General features: G+C 52.9%; 1 protein-coding gene across 2 annotated transcripts in view; it reads left to right on the forward strand.

Annotated features, from left to right (window-relative positions):
- Positions 1 to 17,735, forward strand: part of DDX11 (DEAD/H-box helicase 11) — a 36,516-nt gene extending 18,781 nt beyond the window's left edge. The window contains exons 7-28 of one of the 2 annotated variants that reach the window (XM_059403827.1): positions 1,751 to 1,796; positions 2,658 to 2,765; positions 2,993 to 3,080; positions 3,698 to 3,903; positions 5,391 to 5,543; positions 6,679 to 6,725; positions 7,057 to 7,136; positions 8,016 to 8,060; positions 8,184 to 8,251; positions 9,746 to 9,784; positions 10,037 to 10,148; positions 10,308 to 10,439; positions 10,904 to 11,016; positions 13,632 to 13,704; positions 14,058 to 14,161; positions 14,823 to 14,972; positions 15,248 to 15,316; positions 15,420 to 15,520; positions 15,905 to 16,010; positions 16,344 to 16,422; positions 16,556 to 16,710; positions 16,791 to 17,735. In XM_059403827.1, the coding sequence (XP_059259810.1) occupies positions 1,751 to 1,796; positions 2,658 to 2,765; positions 2,993 to 3,080; positions 3,698 to 3,903; positions 5,391 to 5,543; positions 6,679 to 6,725; positions 7,057 to 7,136; positions 8,016 to 8,060; positions 8,184 to 8,251; positions 9,746 to 9,784; positions 10,037 to 10,148; positions 10,308 to 10,439; positions 10,904 to 11,016; positions 13,632 to 13,704; positions 14,058 to 14,161; positions 14,823 to 14,972; positions 15,248 to 15,316; positions 15,420 to 15,520; positions 15,905 to 16,010; positions 16,344 to 16,422; positions 16,556 to 16,710; positions 16,791 to 16,820 (2,104 nt within the window). In that variant the 3' untranslated portion in view covers positions 16,821 to 17,735. The remainder of the gene's footprint in view (positions 1 to 1,750; positions 1,797 to 2,657; positions 2,766 to 2,992; positions 3,081 to 3,697; positions 3,904 to 5,390; positions 5,544 to 6,678; positions 6,726 to 7,056; positions 7,137 to 8,015; positions 8,061 to 8,183; positions 8,252 to 9,745; positions 9,785 to 10,036; positions 10,149 to 10,307; positions 10,440 to 10,903; positions 11,017 to 13,631; positions 13,705 to 14,057; positions 14,162 to 14,822; positions 14,973 to 15,247; positions 15,317 to 15,419; positions 15,521 to 15,904; positions 16,011 to 16,343; positions 16,423 to 16,555; positions 16,711 to 16,790) is intronic. The other variant, XM_059403828.1, reaches the window with a different exon arrangement.

Genomic DNA, 17,735 nt, shown 5'->3' on the forward strand with positions numbered 1-17,735 from the left:
CTGAGCCCTTAATCCTGCAGATTAACTCCTGCAGCTTCCATGCCTTGCTATTTGGAGAGGGAGGAGGACCCTCTCTGAGAACACAACCAGTTTTTTGTTTTGTTTTGTTTTGTTTAAGATTTTATTTATTGAGGCACCTGGGTGGCTCAGTCAGCAGACACCTTTGGCTCAGGTCATGATCCCAGGGTCCTGGGTTGGAGTTCTGGTCGGGCTCCCTGCTTAGCAGGAAGCCTGCTTCTCCCTCTCCCACTCCCCCCTGCTTGTGTTCCCTCTCTCGCTGTGTTTCCCTCTGTCAAATAAATAAAATCTTAAAAAAAAAAAAAAAGATTTTATTTATTTATTTGACAGAGTGAGTGAGAGTGAGAGCACAGACAGGGGGCGCAGCAGAGGGATAGGGAAAAGCAGACTCCCCACTGAGCAAGGGAGCCTGAGGTGGGGCTCAGTTCCAAGACCCTGGAATCATGACCCAAGCCGAAGGCAGACATTTAACTGACTGAGCCACCCAGGTGCCCCAACCAGTTCTGAACTTAAAATTTCTGCTCTTCCTTTCTTCACACATCCTGCTTCTTATCTAGATCCTGTTGAGTTTGCTTACCTTGTGCTACATGATTTAAATCAAAGCCTGTCAGACAAAGGGTTCTGAACAATTATTTATTGACTGGAAAGGCAACCCTATAAATAACTCCTTTTCTAATTGCCCATGGGAATTAGCATTTTTGCTTAAGAAAAAAAAAAATTCCCAGGTGAACAAAAAGAATCCCAGTGATGGCCCTGTAGGGGGATTGTGTCTGTAAAAGATTTTGTTTGGTGGAGAGCCTAGACTAATAATGTCAGCTAACCATTCCGCCTCGTAATGCAGACTTGACCTCCCTCCCAGTCCCTCAGTGCATGTGGGCTCTTCCTTCATTGCTGGGAGGGGTGAGGTGCCAAGGAGAGAAGAGGTTTGTCTGGTTCTGGGCAAGAGTATCTTTTTTCAGTCAGTTGTGGCTTCCCTCAGGAAATGTGCTTGGAGTTCCTGCCATGTGCCAAGGCCAGGGTGAGTCCCCTGGCCCTCTCAGAAGCAAGACACCCCAGAGTCTTGCCTGCGGACATGAGTCTAGAGAGGTGGACAGACCCAGAATAAGTGCCTTGGAAGGAGATGGGTGTTGCAAAGAAGAGGTGCAGGGGGCCACAGCAGTGTGGCGAGTGAGGGGCTGGCCGAACCTCTCGGGGAGGTGGAGGAAGGCAGCCGTGTTTATGTGGGCATCTCAAGGTTGACACAGTTGGCTAGGTAAAAGAGGAAGTGAGGGGTGAGCGCCTACCAGGCAGAGAGAACAGCGTGTCCGAGGCTGCGAGTGGTTAAGTGCACAGTTCTGCGGGGACTGAGAGAACTCCAGTTCGCTGGAGGCGTGCACAGTAAGGACGGAGTAGCCTTTGATGACGGACAGAGTCGGACAGCGAATGGAGGTTTTGGGAATACTGTGCCCCTTTCTCCTTTCCCTCGTGAGTGCCGGGGGGAGGATCGGGCTGGTATTAGCTCGGTGCATCTCTCTGACCCAGTGGGCAATCAAGCAGGCACTTGTTTTGGTGGAACTTTGTTGCTGGGATGTGTCTTGTCTGTCTCTGGCTCAGCTCAGCTCTGCTGGCCTCCGACGACAGGGACGGAATGTGGCTTAGGTCCAGGGCTCGTTGTGGGCATGCAGTAGGTGCTCACTCAAGTGTGTCTTCAGGTGACCTGAGTTCTCTGAGTTTCTGTGTTCTTTTCTCTCAGAGTGGACGAGGATGAGGATGACCCAGAGGAAGAACATGTAACTAAGGTAAGACATTGTGTCGTGGGTATTCTGGGCTTGGTCCTGAGTCCAGGGCTCTGTGTCTGCTCTTGGCTTCTTCTCGCTCTGTCATCAACAAAGAGCCTCCAGTCTCCTGACTCTGGGGCTCCCCAGATCCAGACCTCGGTGTTGGGGTGCTCACTTGGCAGGCCCATGGACCGGTGGTGTCTGTCTGGAGGTGTTAGGGGGTAAGGGCAGGCCTGAGCAAGAGCACCCTGCCCTTTGGCTCCCTCTTCTCTTGTCTGTGTTTCCGTTGGCATGGAGTGCTGGGAGGTATGTAGGGTTCAGACATCTGTCATGATTAAAAACATTTGGTTTCATTTGTGTAAGACTTTGGTTTTCTCTGTTAAAAGTAGATATTTTCTCCCTGTTTCTCATCTCTTCTCGCTCTTAGGCTTGGAGGAGCATAGAGCACAGCTCAGCTCCCCTTGTCCTACTGCGAGCCTGACCCCCCAGCCTTTAGGGAGGAGTGTGTGGACAGCCCACCCCTGACACGCTCACCAGAATCTGTTCTTTCCCACTGGGGAACCACAGCTCAGGGAGGCAGCCTGTCCTGAGATGACCAAGCCCTGTGAAGTGGCCGGATTCATGGCTGAGCAGGACTGATGGGAGGAACTCCATGTTGTGGGTGTTCTTGTAAACTTCTGGAGCTGAGTGGGGGAGGTGGGGACTGCCTGGGCCCCGCGTTAGTGAGATCTGCTGTGGGACAGAGTCCCATTGCTTTAGGTTTGTGTGTGTGTGGCCACTGTCCCCAGTTTCTCAGCCTACTGGGCCGTGCATTCCTTGATGTGCAGAGAATGGAGATCTTGTAGTCTGGTTTCTGAAATCCCCTGCTCCTCCACGGAGCAGATTTACTACTGCAGTCGGACACACTCCCAGCTGGCTCAGTTTGTGCACGAGGTACGGAGGAGCCCCTTTGGCAAGGACACCAGGCTCGTCACCCTCGGCTCTCGGCAGGTACATGCAGTCTTTGTGTCTTGACCTGGGTGCCATCCCGCTCCCTTTCCTGGGCCTTCATCTTCCTCTTCCAGGCATGGAAGGATGGTGCGCCCAGGCCCAGGGCTTGCCGTGCAGTGGGAGGATCGGCCTCTTCTGGTTCCTGGCAGGGTGCTGGACAGGCCCCAGAGGGTTGCTGTATATCATGTCGTGACTGCTGTGGCTCTCTCTTTGCCTCTGTCTTCTAGAATCTTTGTATAAATGATGATGTGAAGACCCTGGGTTCTGCACAGCTCATCAATGACCGCTGCATGGAGATGCAGAGAAGCAAACACGGTAGCCCCCATCACTAGAGCCGTGCACGGACCCTGGGGTGGTCGTGTAGCCTGGGGCAGTACTGAGAAGTGGTGGGGAGTGGGCTGGAAGTGGACCCGGGACGCGGGAGATAGTGTCTTATAGATTCTTTTTTTTTTTTTTTTTTAAGATTTTATTTATTTACTTGACAGAGAGAAATCACAAGTAGATGGAGAGGGAGGCAGAGAGAGAGAGAGAGGGAAGCAGGCTCCCTGCTGAGCAGAGAGCCCGATGCGGGCCTCGATCCCAGGACCCTGAGATCATGACCTGAGCCGAAGGCAGTGGCTTAACCCACTGAGCCACCCAGGCGCCCGGGAGATAGTGTCTTAAGTGGCAGTGACAGTGGAGCTTGCAGCTGGGTCTTTCCTTAAGGTCGTCTCCTTGGGAAAGGCATTTTGCTTTTTGGGTCAGCGTCTAGTCCAGAACCCTCGCTCTAAGATGGTTTTATTGGCTTTTTCTAGAGAACATAAAATTAAATGCCCAAATGGTGAGACCTTCCTAAATAGTAGTGGGAAGGGTCATGGACTTGGGTCTTGACATTTTAGACCCAGTGCTGGCCCCGTCGACTGGTGTCATTCCTTGTGCCTCTGCCCCCTCAGAGAGGAACAGAGCTGAGGAAGAGAAGCCCAAGAGGAGAAGGCAGGAGCACCGGGCCGCATGCCCCTTCTATGGCTACGAGCAGCTGCAGCTCCTCCGAGACCAGGTCCTGGTGGGGGTGAAGGACATTGAGCAGTTGGTGGCACTGGGGAAGGAGGCTCGGGCCTGTCCCTATTACGGGAGCCGGTTTGCCATTCCAGCAGCCCAGGTAAAGACCTTGGAGGGTCGGACAGTAACTCTTGGCTCCATCTGTGGGCTCTGCCACAAGGGATTTCCTCATTCCTCTTAATTTGGGAGGATGTACCTGGCTGTGGATGGATGACCACACAGCACCCAGGAGCCAGTGCGTGGGAGTGGGGGTGTCCTGTGGCTCTAGGTTGCAGGAACAGATGGCCTTACTGGGGACAGCAGATAAGAACTGATAAGGGTGTGCAGTCCTAAAGAAACCAGAGTCCGGGGGCACCGGGCAGCAGGAAGCTGAGAAGATGCAGTCAGGGTGCTGCAGACAGAAATGTGTTTCCAAACAGCCTTTCAGACCAACCATCCTGACATAGGCACCTGCCTGTCGGTGTGGGAGAAGGCTGTCTTCTTTCGACTCGCCATGTTGAGGCTCATCTTTACACTGCCCATTTGGATGGGCATTTGCGTCTGCCCATTTGACAGATCCAAAATATTGTTATTTGGTATGGTTTTACTGTCTTCTTGCCACTGTTTCATTCAAGTGACTTTTGGAAATAGAGTTTCATTTGTGGAGAATTCCATACAAGCAAAAAAAGATTAGGTAGCTTTTCAGAGATACAGGGAACAATGTTAGTAATGATTTTACAGCAGCTAAATGCTCGTTAGTATACTACTCTGAACTGTGTTGCGTAAGTGCTCAGAGGGAAATTCTAGAACCTTCTCAGCCTCCACCATTGTTGCATGATTTCCTGGGGTCTGTCTGCTGTGTCACAAGATCAGTGCCATAGATACGTGTGTGCAAATATAAGGTGCCCTGAGATTTTCGTGATCTTGACTTTTTGAGATAGCTGTCACCTCATTTTTGCTTTGTAGTATCCCACAGAAAACGCTAAGGCAGGTATTATCCATATGTACACATGAGGACACAGGCCCAGAAAGGCTAAGTGATTTACCTGTTTTCTCACAGGAGGTGGGTAATGGTGCCAGATTAAAGCTGGGCCTTAAGTTACCAGTTTTCTAGAGTTTCACTTTATCAATATTCTTTTAACTGGGAAATCGGTCTCATGAGTAGCACCGAAAAATTTACAGAGTTCTTATTTTTGTTGCCCCGACCTCTGACCCTTGGCCCTCATTTGAGATAGAGTTTATTAAGTCCATTTTTCCCATGAAGAAACTAAGGCTCAGAAAGGTTAAATGACTTTCGCAAGTCACACAGCTAAGAAGTCACAGCCCTGGGACCAGAGTGCAGGGCTACCTTCTAGTACACCAGGGGTGTTCACAGTGTTTTGAGGAACCTTGGGTGCCTCAGGGGTATTGATAAGGCTGGGCAGGGGTTCCACACTCCTCTCTGCTCCCCCTCTCCCCACCCCCACTTTTGGTTCAGTCAGAATCAGACTGGCTAAAACGATTTGCATCAGACAATTAGAGTAGGCGGGGAACACTTGCCAAAGCAAGGAGTACCCCCCCACCCCCAACCTCCCCCAGCACTGCTCAGGCAGCCGCTCTTCCCCCCAGCTCGTGGTGCTGCCCTACCAGATGCTGCTGCACGCGGCCACCCGCCAGGCTGCGGGCATCCGGCTACAGGGCCAGGTGGTGCTCATCGACGAGGCACACAACCTGATCGACACCATCACGGGCATCCACAGTGCAGAGGTCAGCGGTTCTCAGGTGGGTCAGCCTCTCCTGTCTTGGGCCAGGGCCTGCCATGGGGCAGAGGGATGTGGAGGGACGTGGATCATTTTTCTCTAAGCCCTGGAATTGGTCTGGAGGTGGCTTGGGAGAGGGTGCCTTGAGTCGGGGCAGTGGACTCGTCGGGGGCTAACTGGCTTTTCAGCAGATAGTAGAACTATGGGGGACCCAGCTAAGGGGAAGTGGTTCATGTCCTTGCTCTTCACTGTCCTAGGTCAGTCATCCTGAGTCCCTCCAGCCCAGGTGCTAGTATCCTATTCTCTGTAAGCCAGGATGATACGGCGAAGGAAGCAGGGGTCCTCACGTAGTTCGGCATTGTTAGCCTTGCTTTGAGGGATGCTCAGGGTTTCCGAGGGCCACTGTTGATTACCTCTTCTCTGCCATGGCCCGTGTGCAGTATCATGAATTTTCACACTGCCTCCGCATGGGCTGTTGTTCCCAGTTAACACTGAGAACTCAGATTCGGGGGGCTTTAAGCAGTGTGCCGAAAATCACACAGCTCAGGAGTGTGGAGTTGGAACTTGACCACTGGTTTCTGACCCTGAAGCTCATGTGGTATTCCTACCACCCCCCTTTTTTTTTTATTATTTTATTAGCACATGTGCATGGGGGGGGGTGGGGTAGGAGGAGCAGAGGGAGTGGGAGAAGCAGGCTTCCTGCTGAGCGGGGAGCCTGATGCTGGACTCGATCCCAGGACCCTGAGATTGTGACCTGAGTGAAGTTAAACACTTAACTGAGTGAGTCACCCACGTGCCTCCCACCACTTCTACTGACCTTAGGCCAGGGTTGACCTTAGGCCAGAGTGTAATGGCTACCTCGAACCACTTCTCTGCTTAGTGGAAAATACATCTTTGCCCAAAGTAGTAAAAACTAACAGGGAGATTCATTACCTGAAAGAGTTAGTCAGCCTCTTGCTGTTTTCACTGACCTAAAGTGGATACTGCAGCAGAACTTCCCTTCCTTGACCTCTCAGCTCCCAGCAGCCTCAAGGCCTTTGGTCTCTACCCAGGCCCACTCCCTTTACTGCTTCCCATGTGGCATGGCTGGCATTTTCTAGGCATAATCTTAAGATAGAGCCTGGCCTGCCCTCACGCCCATTCTCTGTTCTCTCCAGCTCTGCCAGGCCCATTCCCAGTTGCTCCAGTATATGGAACGATATGGGTAAGACACTGCCTTCTGAGGGGAAGGGAAAGTCCTGCTCAGTCTCAGAGAAAGCACTGGGGTCTCCACCTCTGGCCTGGGCCCAGCGCCAGGGAGACCCTGTTCCCCTCCTGTTCACGATGGTGTGTATCCCACACAGGTCGAGCATGCTCAGGATGCCACAGCTGGCTACAAGGCCTTGGGCCACGGCGAGCCTTCTCTTCTGGGGGTGTATTTGTTGCTCGTGGCCTGCTTTTGGAAGACACTAGACAGAAAGGCCTGAGTTTGAGGCACTTGGAAGGGAAGTTGCTTGTGGAGTACTACCACTTGGTGTCCATTCGTGTCTCCTCAGGAAGCGTCTGAAGGCCAAGAACTTGATGTACATCAAACAGATCCTGTATCTGTTGGAGAAGTTTGTGACTGTGTTGGGTGGTAAGGAGCCCTGTGCCCTCCCTGACCCCTGGCCTGCTAAGGTTGTGTGGTCCGTTCCCTGGATGCCAGTCAGGACACTTGGGTTTTCTGCATCCCCAAGAATTATCTTCGCCATTGGTGGAGAAGATTCTTCTCTCTTACAGCTTAGTTGAATTGTCTAGCCTTAGATCTTTTTTTAGATTCCTAGTTTATTTCCCCCTGTTCTGATTCCTTTTTATTTTGCCAGACCCTACTCGGTCCCAGGTAGTAATAACAGCGTAGTATAATGGGACCGTGTGAAGTCACTTTGGAGCATACCTTTGAGGAAAGCACGGAACACAGGCGAGCTCACCCTTGTGGACAGCTAAGTAAACTAGAGCTCAGAGCAGGGGTGTGAACTGTCTCTGCTTCGTGATCCTAATGGCGGGACTCTTGTGGCTCCAGGTCCATGTGGCTCTCACGATTCTGTGTCACCTGCCTTTTCTTTTGTTGCATGGCTGTCTACCTGAAGGCTTACATATAAGCTGAGTTCTAGGAAGCCAGGGGACCATTTTGTTGGAGGGATTTTGCCTAGCGCTGGTGCTCTTCCCTTCCATCTCTACTTTGCCCCTGGGCAGCTCCTTGGGTCTGCCTAAAGTAGGGTGGTCACTTGGTCCCAGCCTCTCTGGAGGAGGTGTGAAAAGAATGAAACCCACAAGGCTTTGGGCTCCATGTGCAAACACGGGTCAGATTCTGAGGCTACCTTGAGCCTCCTGTCTTCTCAGCAGGTTTTTGGGTGCTTATACATGGCAGAAAAATCTGTTAATTACGAATGCTCTTATTTAAGGAGTCCAGTGTTCAGTGTGAGGAGCTGGGGGTTAGAGAGTCACCATCCTGACCAGCTTGAATTCTCTATTTTAGGGAACATTAAGCAAAATCCCAACACACAGAGCCTTTCACAGACAGGTAAGAGGACTGCCTTCAGAGGCCCAGAGCTGCTCTGAGCCAGTTCTGAGCTCACGTCTGGGACCACGTCTGGTCTTCCCCTCTTCCGAGGAAGGATTTCAAGGCCCTTTGTTTACCCCTAAGGGACAGAGCTGAAGACCATCAATGACTTCCTCTTTGAGAGCCAGATTGACAACATCAACCTGTTCAAGGTAGAGATTTTCATCCTTTTGTGTCCAATTTGCTTATATTGCTCACCATCTGTGAGCAGAACGCTGTGTGAAGACGAAGGAATAAAAAGTAAATTCCAAATTCCTAATGTCAGGCAGTCTAGAAGTCTGAGGATCTACAGCATAGGTGTTTGTAATCACTTACCCCTGAAGGCATTGCATCAGCAAGAAAAAAGTAATCTCTAACCCAGGGTTGAAGGGTCCTAGGGACTAGGGAGAAAAGGTGCCTTTCATTGTCCCAAATAAGCACAAACAGAAATTCCCAGGTCCTTTGCCTTGTTCCATCTTTCTTCAGGCACAGTCTCTGCCCTGCCTTCGGGAGCATGATCCTGCTGTTGGGTTGAGGTGGCTGTGAACTGCCTCCCCTCCGCCCCCTAAGGCCTTGGACTTGTGTGCAGCCTCTGGTGGGAGCTCGCTCCAGGCCTGCTGTGCAGGATCCCACCGCCATTGCTCGACTCACGACTCAGGGATTCTAAGTTACTGACAATACAGCGCACTTACTGCGTTCACGGCAGGGCACCAGGTTTTGTGACTCCAGGATAGGATGTACCATCATTGCTCAGAAGCAGAGGGACCCGAGGCTGGGAGAGGTCACCCCCGGAGGGACAGGCATAGGTCACACACAAGTGAGCAGATGGTACCTGGCGTGTTAGCCCCCCTGCCTGGACTCCAGACCCTTTGCTTTCCCTCCGGCCTTCCCATTTGTCTTCACACACACCCAACTTACCCGTTTTGGTCCCCGTCACTGCCATGACCCCATCAGACAGGCTGTCAGTCTAGCCCTTTTTGACTCCTTTCTTCTCCCTTTGGGTCCTGCATCTAAATGGTCACCGGCTCCCAGAGCCAGAAATAGCTCTTGAACTTCTGGAGCCTTTCCATTCCCATGGCTGCCACATCAGGAGAGGCTCTTTTCTTCTTGCCTTCTCCCTGCTCTCCCTGCTCGCATTCCCTCTCCCTTCTGCTCTCTTTCCCGCACTATGGTCTAGTGGAGCTCCGCTGAAAGATAGCACCCTTTTTAGAAATCTTCAAAGGCTTCAACTCGCTGTCTTCCTTTCCAGGCTACACATAGTGTACGCACCAGACACGCCTGAACAAACCCAAGCTTTACCTCCTTCGTGCCTTTGCTCCTACAGGGTTTTTTTTTTGCTCTTACAGGTTTTTTAAGACTTAATCTTTCAAGGTTAAGCTTAGGTGCTGTCACATTGAAGGAGATTAGGGGACCTTTCTAGAGGGTTGGAGCCATGCACACACGTGTGAGGGGACTGCCTGCACGAGGCTTCCACCATGCTGTGTGGGGGTGGTAGGAGAGGCAGGACCTCAGAGGAGGGTGACCCACTTGGCCAACAAGGAGGCTGTGGGCTCTGGGGCGGGGGGAGGGCAAGCAGGGAGTCCTGCTTCCCTGGGGTTGGGGAAGCTGGTGGTTTCTTTTTTCCAGCAAATGGTGGCCAGATACCTGCAGTAGGCTTTCTTTCACAGGTGCGGCGCTACTGTGAGAGGAGCATGATCAGCAGAAAGGTGTGCCCTCCCCTTCCCAGGTCTGGCTAGAGTCTGCAGCACCCTAGTGCTGCCCCCTGCCTTTCAGAGTCACTTTTGCTCCCTTCCTGTTGCATGGCTCGCTGGGTGGGGGGTGGGGGTGCTAGAGGCCTCATGGCAGGTGGGGGTAGGGGGCAAGGTGCGGGCTGTCTGGGGTACGGCAGAACCTGCCTCCATCCAGAGCTCTCACTGCTGCACCCTTATTCCTCCCTGTGTTCTCTTACTCCGTCCCAGCTCTTCGGCTTCACAGAAAGGTATGGCGCAGTCCTCACACCCTCCAGGGAGCAGCCCAGACTGGCTGGGTTCCAGCACTTCCTGCAGACCCTGCAGCCCACAGTGACCGAGAGTGAGTTAGGAGGCGGGAGATTGGGCTGCACGCGGGGGACAGGAACGTCCATCCCTCGTGCCTGGACTCTACTCTTGGGAAGAATGGCTTTAGGCTTGCCGCAGGGGGCCCTCCCACCGCCTCTGTGGTCACAGACCCTCTTCCTTTTGCTCTGTACAGCTCCTGTGAGCCCTGTGGAGGAGGGCGAGGCCAGGCTGCCACGGCCAGCTTCCCCGCTGATGCACATCGAATCCTTCTTAGCAGCCCTCACCACTGCCAACCAGGATGGCAGGGTCATCCTGAGCCGCCAAGGTAATCCCAAGGAAGAGCCGGCGTGGGCCGCCAAGCCAGAGCATGGAGAGACTCGTGACGCCTCCTGGGCGAGGATCAGGAAGCGGGTGCTGGTGACTGGTCTGCTGGCCTGTGGTGAGGGGGGTGCGAGGCACTAGGACAGTGGGGCACCTTGGGCCAGGCTGCGAGGGAGGCCGTGTGGCCTGGTGGTTGTGGTTAGGTGGTTTGAGTCTGGATTCCCTCACCTCCAAGCTTTATTTCATTGTCTCTCTGAAGATCAATGTACAAGGGTAGATGTCTCTACCACAGGGTTATCCTGGAGATTAAATGGGACCTCATCAAAGAGCAAAGTGATATCCCTGTGGTTCCTGCATAGATATGACCATAGACACAACCGAGCTCCCTTCTGCCTCAGACTCATGGAAGTCTTTGTTGGGCCTGCAGCCCACCCCCCTGCCCCACAGAGCTGTCTTTCTTTTTTTCAGGAAGTCTTTGTCAGAGTAGCCTCAAATTCTTGCTCCTGAATCCAGCCGTACACTTTGCCCAGGTGGTGAAGGAATGCCGGGCCTTGGTCATCGCTGGGGGCACTATGCAGCCGGTAAGGGAACCAGAGCCCGCCTCTTGTGCCCAGGTGCTGGGATGGGACAGCTGCACTGTCAGCCCTCTTCCTATCCAGTGGGCCCCCAAACCAGAAGGGGGTCAGCTTGCGCAGGCTGAGCAGTGCCCACCAGGTGGCATTGCTGTACGGTCTCAGGCCTGGGCCTTTAGCCCGGGGCCATGGGTGGGCGAGGGTGTAAGGGCACTGCTGCGCATTTGGTGCTTCTGGAGCCACAGGACCACATTTCTCCCAGAGACAGCTGTTCTGGAATCGCAGGCCTCCATCCAGTGCCTAAGTGCCGTGCCTTTCTTGGACCCACCAGGGATACCACCTTCCCTCTCTTACAAATTCACACACACACACACACACACAAGTATTTTGCTTTCATTGTAGAAAGCAGAGACCAGCAAAAGCAGGGGGAAAAAAAAGATAATTCCACCACCAAAAGATTTATTTTAGTGTATATCATTATAGTAGTCTTTGTGTGTAATTTTTACAAATACACATACATGTTTTAAAAACAAAAATCTCCATCTCTACATGCGGTTGCTACGATTCAGATTTCTCAGCCAGCAACAGAATGTCATAAACATTTTTCCTTGTCAGTAGTGTGCATTTATCCCACCACACTCCGGCTCTACTCTGTTATGTGAATATGTTATATTTTGTAGAACCACTCTTCTTTTGTTAGGTATTTGGGTGATTTCCAGTTTTTCTCTGTTTTAAGCAACATGAAGGCACAGAGAACCACATCTCTGCACAGCGGTTCTGTCCCCAGGGTATGTGTGGCGCGGGATTGAGCCAGTGGAAGGGTCCTCAGTGCCCGCACACTCTGGTCCCTCTCCTCTGCCACTGGAACCACTCCTGCCACTTTGTTAGTTTTCCATTTTTCTTGTGTATAGACTCAGATTTTTGTCAACAAATTAAAATCATCTCTAGTCCTTGTTGCTTTTGATGCTCAGGTGCTTCAGGCTCGGCCCCTCAGAGCCCCCACATGCTGCCCTTGGTCCTTGACAAGGCCCTTATTGGCCTTGGGATGCTTTCTTGCTTTTTGGCACAACAGAATGCAGAATGTCCGGGGCCACCTTTCTTTGCCCCAGATCTGGAATCCTTCATTTCTCCAAGTAACCTGGCTTCCTTATTTGGGGATTGGTATGTGGAAACCAGCGTCCGGGTGCGGGGGGTGTTGGTCGTGCTCCTGGATTATAATTGCTTTTCTGTAGACAGACTGGGGAAGATAGAGCTTTAAAAAATCATGAGTATTTCTAAATGAAAATCCATGAATTTGTTTGACCTTACACTGTATATCTTTTTTCTTGAGCTAAACATTTGGTTTTTTAAGATGTTTGTTCTATCTTATTACTTACTTGCACTCTTACTTACTTACTTACTTACTACTTACTTGCACGGGAGACCTCAAATACTTTCCTATACTACGGATAGTCTAACAGTAAACTAGTGATTGAAATTTAATTTCTTTGCGTTTATTTTTGCTCTGAGAGTGTACCCACTAAGGATGTCTGCTCACTAAGGATTTGAAGTCACTGGAATTCAGGCTCCTTGTGTGCTTCTGTTGTGACTGTGACAAAGGGTCCTCTTTACTGCCGTCTGTTTTCAGTTTTAGCGTTTGCTTTTTAATTTTTTAATTTTTGATTTAATATGTTTTTAAAATATGTAAACACCTATATGGTTCAGAAGTCGAAACTGTCTGGAAGGTGCCTTCAGAAAGTTCCACTTTTGCGCGTCTGCTGGCTGCTGTCTGTGCTCAGAGGCAGTCACTTTTACGACTACGGGTCTGTCCTTGCCTGCTTTCATTGCATTTCTCTGCAGAACTGAGCAAATACATGTACTCACTTCTCTCTCTCCCTGTTCTTCTGTCAGTGGCTGTGGCGCTCACGCCGTTTGGTAGCCATTGCGGGTGTGTGTCTTGCCTGCCATCGGGCGCTCTACCCTGCAAGAGTGTGGTGAGCGCATGCGCTGGGCTCTCCCAAAGGGCAGTTGTACGCTCAGAGATCACATGCAGGAGTATCCCTGCGCAGGTGTTGGCTTGTGGAGCTGTACCTTCAGGGGGCACTGCCAGGCTAAAAAGTAAAAAATACATCCAGCTTACAAAATACTGTCCAGGAAACATGGAGGGGTCACGCCTTAGGATTCTTGCCAATTCAGTAGGTGAAAATCCAGAGTGCTTTAAAATTACAAACGTATATGTCTGCCCCACCCCTCCAACCCCCAGAGGTCCTTCTCCGGTAGTTGAGGCTGGGACCTGGACGTGTGGATTTTGTCTTGAATTCCCACAGGTGCTCTCGGTTGCCTAGTCAGGGGTGAGAAGCACTGTGCCCAGCTCACCAGATTTCCCGTGCTGTTCCTACAGGCTCACTGAAACTATCCAACACTGGGTTATTGTTACTTATTTATTTATTTTTGCCCATTTATTATCTGCTTACCTTTTACCTCTTTTTTCCTGTTCTTATGTACATACTGTGCCAGGCCAGACTTTTGTCTTCCCCAAAGTGCGGCGCGCTCGCTCTCCCTCCCTGCCAGGGCCCCCTGCCTGCTCAGGCCTGCGGTCCCCGGTCCTCTCAGGGATCACAGAGCCCTACTGTTGTGGTCTGCAGGTGTCTGACTTCCGGGAGCAGCTGCTGGCCTGTGCTGGGGTGGAAGCTGAGCGAGTGGTGGAGTTTTCCTGTGGTGAGAATCCCTGTCCAGGGTGGAATGGGCCATGGGCCACTCTCCGGCCCCTTGTCGTCATGGTTTGACCCTGTGCTCTCATCCGGCCCCAAGGACTGAGGAGCCTGTGAGATGGGAGCTCAGTCCTTTGCCAGCTCTCGCGTGGGCTCACATCTCTCTGCTCCCGCACGGTGGCCTCCACCACCGTGGGGAGGTCTGAGTACCACCCACTTGTGCTGCGGGAGCAGGCGCGTGGGCGAGTGTGGGAACTGCTCTTCCTGGCATGGAGACCGGGATGGGGAACACGCTTTCCAGGCCCTGCCTTACGGACTTGTCAGCCCCTTGTTTTCAGCCCCTCCCTGGGGTCTCTGCAGGTCATGTGATCCCACCAGACAATATCTTACCCCTGGTCATCTGCAGCGGCCCCTCCAGCCAGCAGCTGGAGTTCACATACCAGAAGAGAGAGCTGCCACAGATGGTTAGTACCAGCCCGCTCACCTTACCAGCGCCTTCGCCAGGGCAGGAGAGAGATTTCTGGGGTGCTGGGCACCCTGGCCTGCACTTTTAGTGTTCAGGTGTTAGGGAGATTAGTGCTGGGGTCTTCCACACGGAGGCGGCCCAGGCTGGATAGTGTCCCATCTGCATGCTCCTTGGGAGGTCTGAGCTCCCCCGTCCCCTCACCGCTTCAACCATTAAATAATGTTTTCTTAGAGCCTTGGGCCATTCCTTCAGGATGAACCTGAGGAAAATCTGCTTGTTTCCTTTGGTTCTTTTGCCATTTGGTTTTATCGCTCCCTGCCCTGTGCAGGAACATGGGGCTTGCGGCCTGTCATGAGAGGCACACATGGGGTTTTCAGTGTCCGATTTGTTGTAGTGGAACTTGTCCCCAGTGGCCCGTAGGCATCGGGAGTTGAGCAGGGAGGCTTCGAATGCTAGCCAGTTTTAGCTCCGGTGCGTTAGCATCGTGATGTGTGTGGGAGGGGGGCGAGGGAGGGAGCGCTTCCGGCCACAGGTCTCCCCCATGACTGCAGTCACACTTGGATCTCTGTATGTGGTTTTGAGTCTCAAAGTCGGGAAGTGCTGTTTGGATATGGCCTCGGGAATGACTCCAGGGAGGGCTGTCTGTCTTCCTTCCTTAGATGGAGGAGACTGGTCGCATTCTCTGTAACCTGTGCACTGTGGTCCCTGGAGGGGTGGTCTGTTTCTTCCCCTCCTATGAGTACCAACGCCAGGTCTATGCCCACTGGGATAAGAGTGGGCTGCTCGCCCGCCTGGCTGTCAGGAAAAAGGTGAGTGACTTCTCAGCTAGAACTCCCACTTATTAGGACAGTGGCACCCAGAGTTCCTGCTAGGATTTCTCATGCATGTCAGAGAACTGTCTGGACTTCGGCTGGCTCCTTACTCCCCCCACTTGGAACCCCTGATCACCTCTGGAGGATTTCCCTAGAACCCTTTGACTCTGGGGGCCTCTCCAGATCCCAGTTTGGAAAACATAAAGGCCACGAGCAGACCTGGGGCCCATGCATTCTGAAACTCTTTCCTGGGAGACATTGTTTTCCTTCAGATATTTCAGGAACCCAAGAAAGCAAACCAGGTGGAACAGGTGCTGGCGGAGTATTCCAGGTGCATTAAGGTGAGAAGTGTAACTCTGAGGCCTTGGGTCCAGAGAACAGCCGGCAGCATTTTGGGTGGCCTTCAAGCTTTGGCTGTACAACCTGGACTGGTATTTCCTGCAGTGTTGTGACCAGGCGGGAGGCACGGTGACAGGTGCTCTGCTCCTCTCTGTGGTTGGAGGAAAGATGAGTGAAGGTATTAACTTCTCTGACAACCTTGGCCGGTAAGTTGTGGGCCTCTCATCTCTGGGCTCTGCTGTGTTCACCCTTCACTCCACGAATGGCCAGGTCCCTGCCTGCAAGCTGATGCCAGCAGGAGTCTGCACCCTGGGCTGGCTGCTTAGGTCACTCAGCTCTGTGGGGAGGTAACTTTGGCCCTTTAGCTCCAGGTGGAAATTAGGCAGAGCATAGTTTTGTGGGGACTCCATTCATGTGTCCTGCACTGGGTCTCTTGGCCAAGCACACCTGTTCCTGGTGTGGAGGGAGGTAGAGGCAGCAAGCACAGCTTGAGGGGGGTGAGAGAGCGCTGGATGTAGCAGTTGATGACAGGAGGGTGAGGCCTGGCCCTTGGCAAACACACTGGGGGCCTGACTGCCCCTGCACCACAGCCTCGTGTTCCTCGGCCCTAGGTGTGTGGTTATGGTAGGCATGCCCTACCCAAACATCAGGTCACCAGAGCTGCAGGAGAAGATGGCCTACCTGGACCAGACCCTAGTGAGTATCTCCAGTGTCCCGAGGCTGGGAGGCACGGCTTGGGAGGAGGTGCTGTTGCCCCTGGGGCTGCAATATTGGGGCTGCAGTGCTGTGCCTTCCCCACTGCCCCCCGATGTGTGCCCGTGTCACCTGTCAGCTCCAGGGCGTGGACGCACCCTTTACCCTCTGGAGCCACTCTGCCAATCTCCTCTGTGGCAGCTGCTGCTGGCCTCGTGCCCGTGATGCCTGCTGCTCTTTCTTCCACACTGAGCGGTGTCATTTTCTCAGAACACTGAGTGGGGGGCAGGGGGAGGCAAGAAAATGCTGACAGGTGCTGTCCTCTGCCCTCCCCAGCCCAGAGGCCCAGGTCAGCCACCACCAGGGAAGGCTTTGGTGGAGAATCTGTGTATGAAGGCTGTCAACCAATCTATAGGTAGGCCTGGGACTGTTCCTGGCTCTTGGGATGCCTGGCAGGAGAATGGGGTGACAGGAAGGAGGGAACACGATAGAAATACACTGTGGGGGAGGCTAGTTTAGCGGAGAGCCCAACCTCTGTCCCCACCTAGGCAGGGCCATTAGGCACCAGAAGGATTTTGCCAGCATAGTGCTTCTGGATCAGCGGTATGCCCGCCCACCTATCCTGGGAAAGCTGCCAGCCTGGATCCGAGACCGTGTAGAGGTCAAAGCCACCTTTGGTCCTGCCTTTGCTGCTATGAGGAAGGTCAGTCCTGCCTTTCCCTCTCTCTGAGAGCCCCCCACCCCTGAGATCTCGTGCCTCACTGCTTTTCCCTGTCTCCCCAGTTTCATCGTGAGAAGTCTGTCCCTTCCTGATGGATGGCCCACCACTGCCCAGATGCCAGCTTCTTCCTTCCAGCTGCTCACATGAAATGTTTGCCTCATGCCTGCTTTGTGGGGATTCAGGCTAAGAAGGTGAAGCCCAGCTGGAGACCAGACCAGCCCCTTTCTTGAATCAGTGGGCTGCTAGGACTAGGCACAGGTGGAAAAGCCAGTAAGAGAACATCAGGTCGATCCTGAAGAAACCGTGGGTCCTGGCCATCCTGGGACCCATCCCAGGGCAGTCTGGCTCCCTGGAATTGAATGTCCATTCACCATGGTCCAGAGTCCAGCTCTCTACCCTGCTTTGCGGCCAGTCTTCCACTGCAGCATCTCTGTCCTCCCTTTGGTGTCCATTCTCTCACAGGTGAGGTGGAACATGCCCTCTAGGCTTTCCCTTTTCTGGCTACAATTTGTTGTTCTAGACCTTCACCTTCTTTTCAAAACCAAGAACATTCCCCACTTCCAGCCCCAGGTCCCTGGAGTCCATAGGGCTCCTTCTGCCCAGGGCCCTCTGACCACCTCAATCCTACCACCTTTCTCAGTGTTACGAAGAACTGGGAAGAGCCCTGTGCCGATTCCCCCACCTGCTTGTCTCTCTGGCCCCTAACCTGTCCCACCGCATGTCTAGCTCCCTTGGCCTGGCTCCATGTCCTCCTCCCACGTCAGTGACACCTCCGAGACATTTTTCCCTGTGTGAAAATCTCCTTCCCTCCATCCGCAACAGCCAGCCCTGTTGACAGCACCTCTCTGCTGTTCCTGACCCAGAGGAAGGGCCCTCAGTTCACCCAGTGCTCTGCCCCCACCCGATGCCTGAGCCCAGGGGTAGAGGGAGGACAGGTGCCAGCTCAGAGGAGACGCTCGGCCCCTGCACAGCCAGGGTTCCTTAAGTAAAAGCGCGTTCTTGCTTTA

This window comes from Mustela nigripes, chromosome 6 (genome assembly GCF_022355385.1).
Source record: "Mustela nigripes isolate SB6536 chromosome 6, MUSNIG.SB6536, whole genome shotgun sequence".
NCBI classification, from domain to species: Eukaryota; Metazoa; Chordata; class Mammalia; order Carnivora; family Mustelidae; genus Mustela; species Mustela nigripes.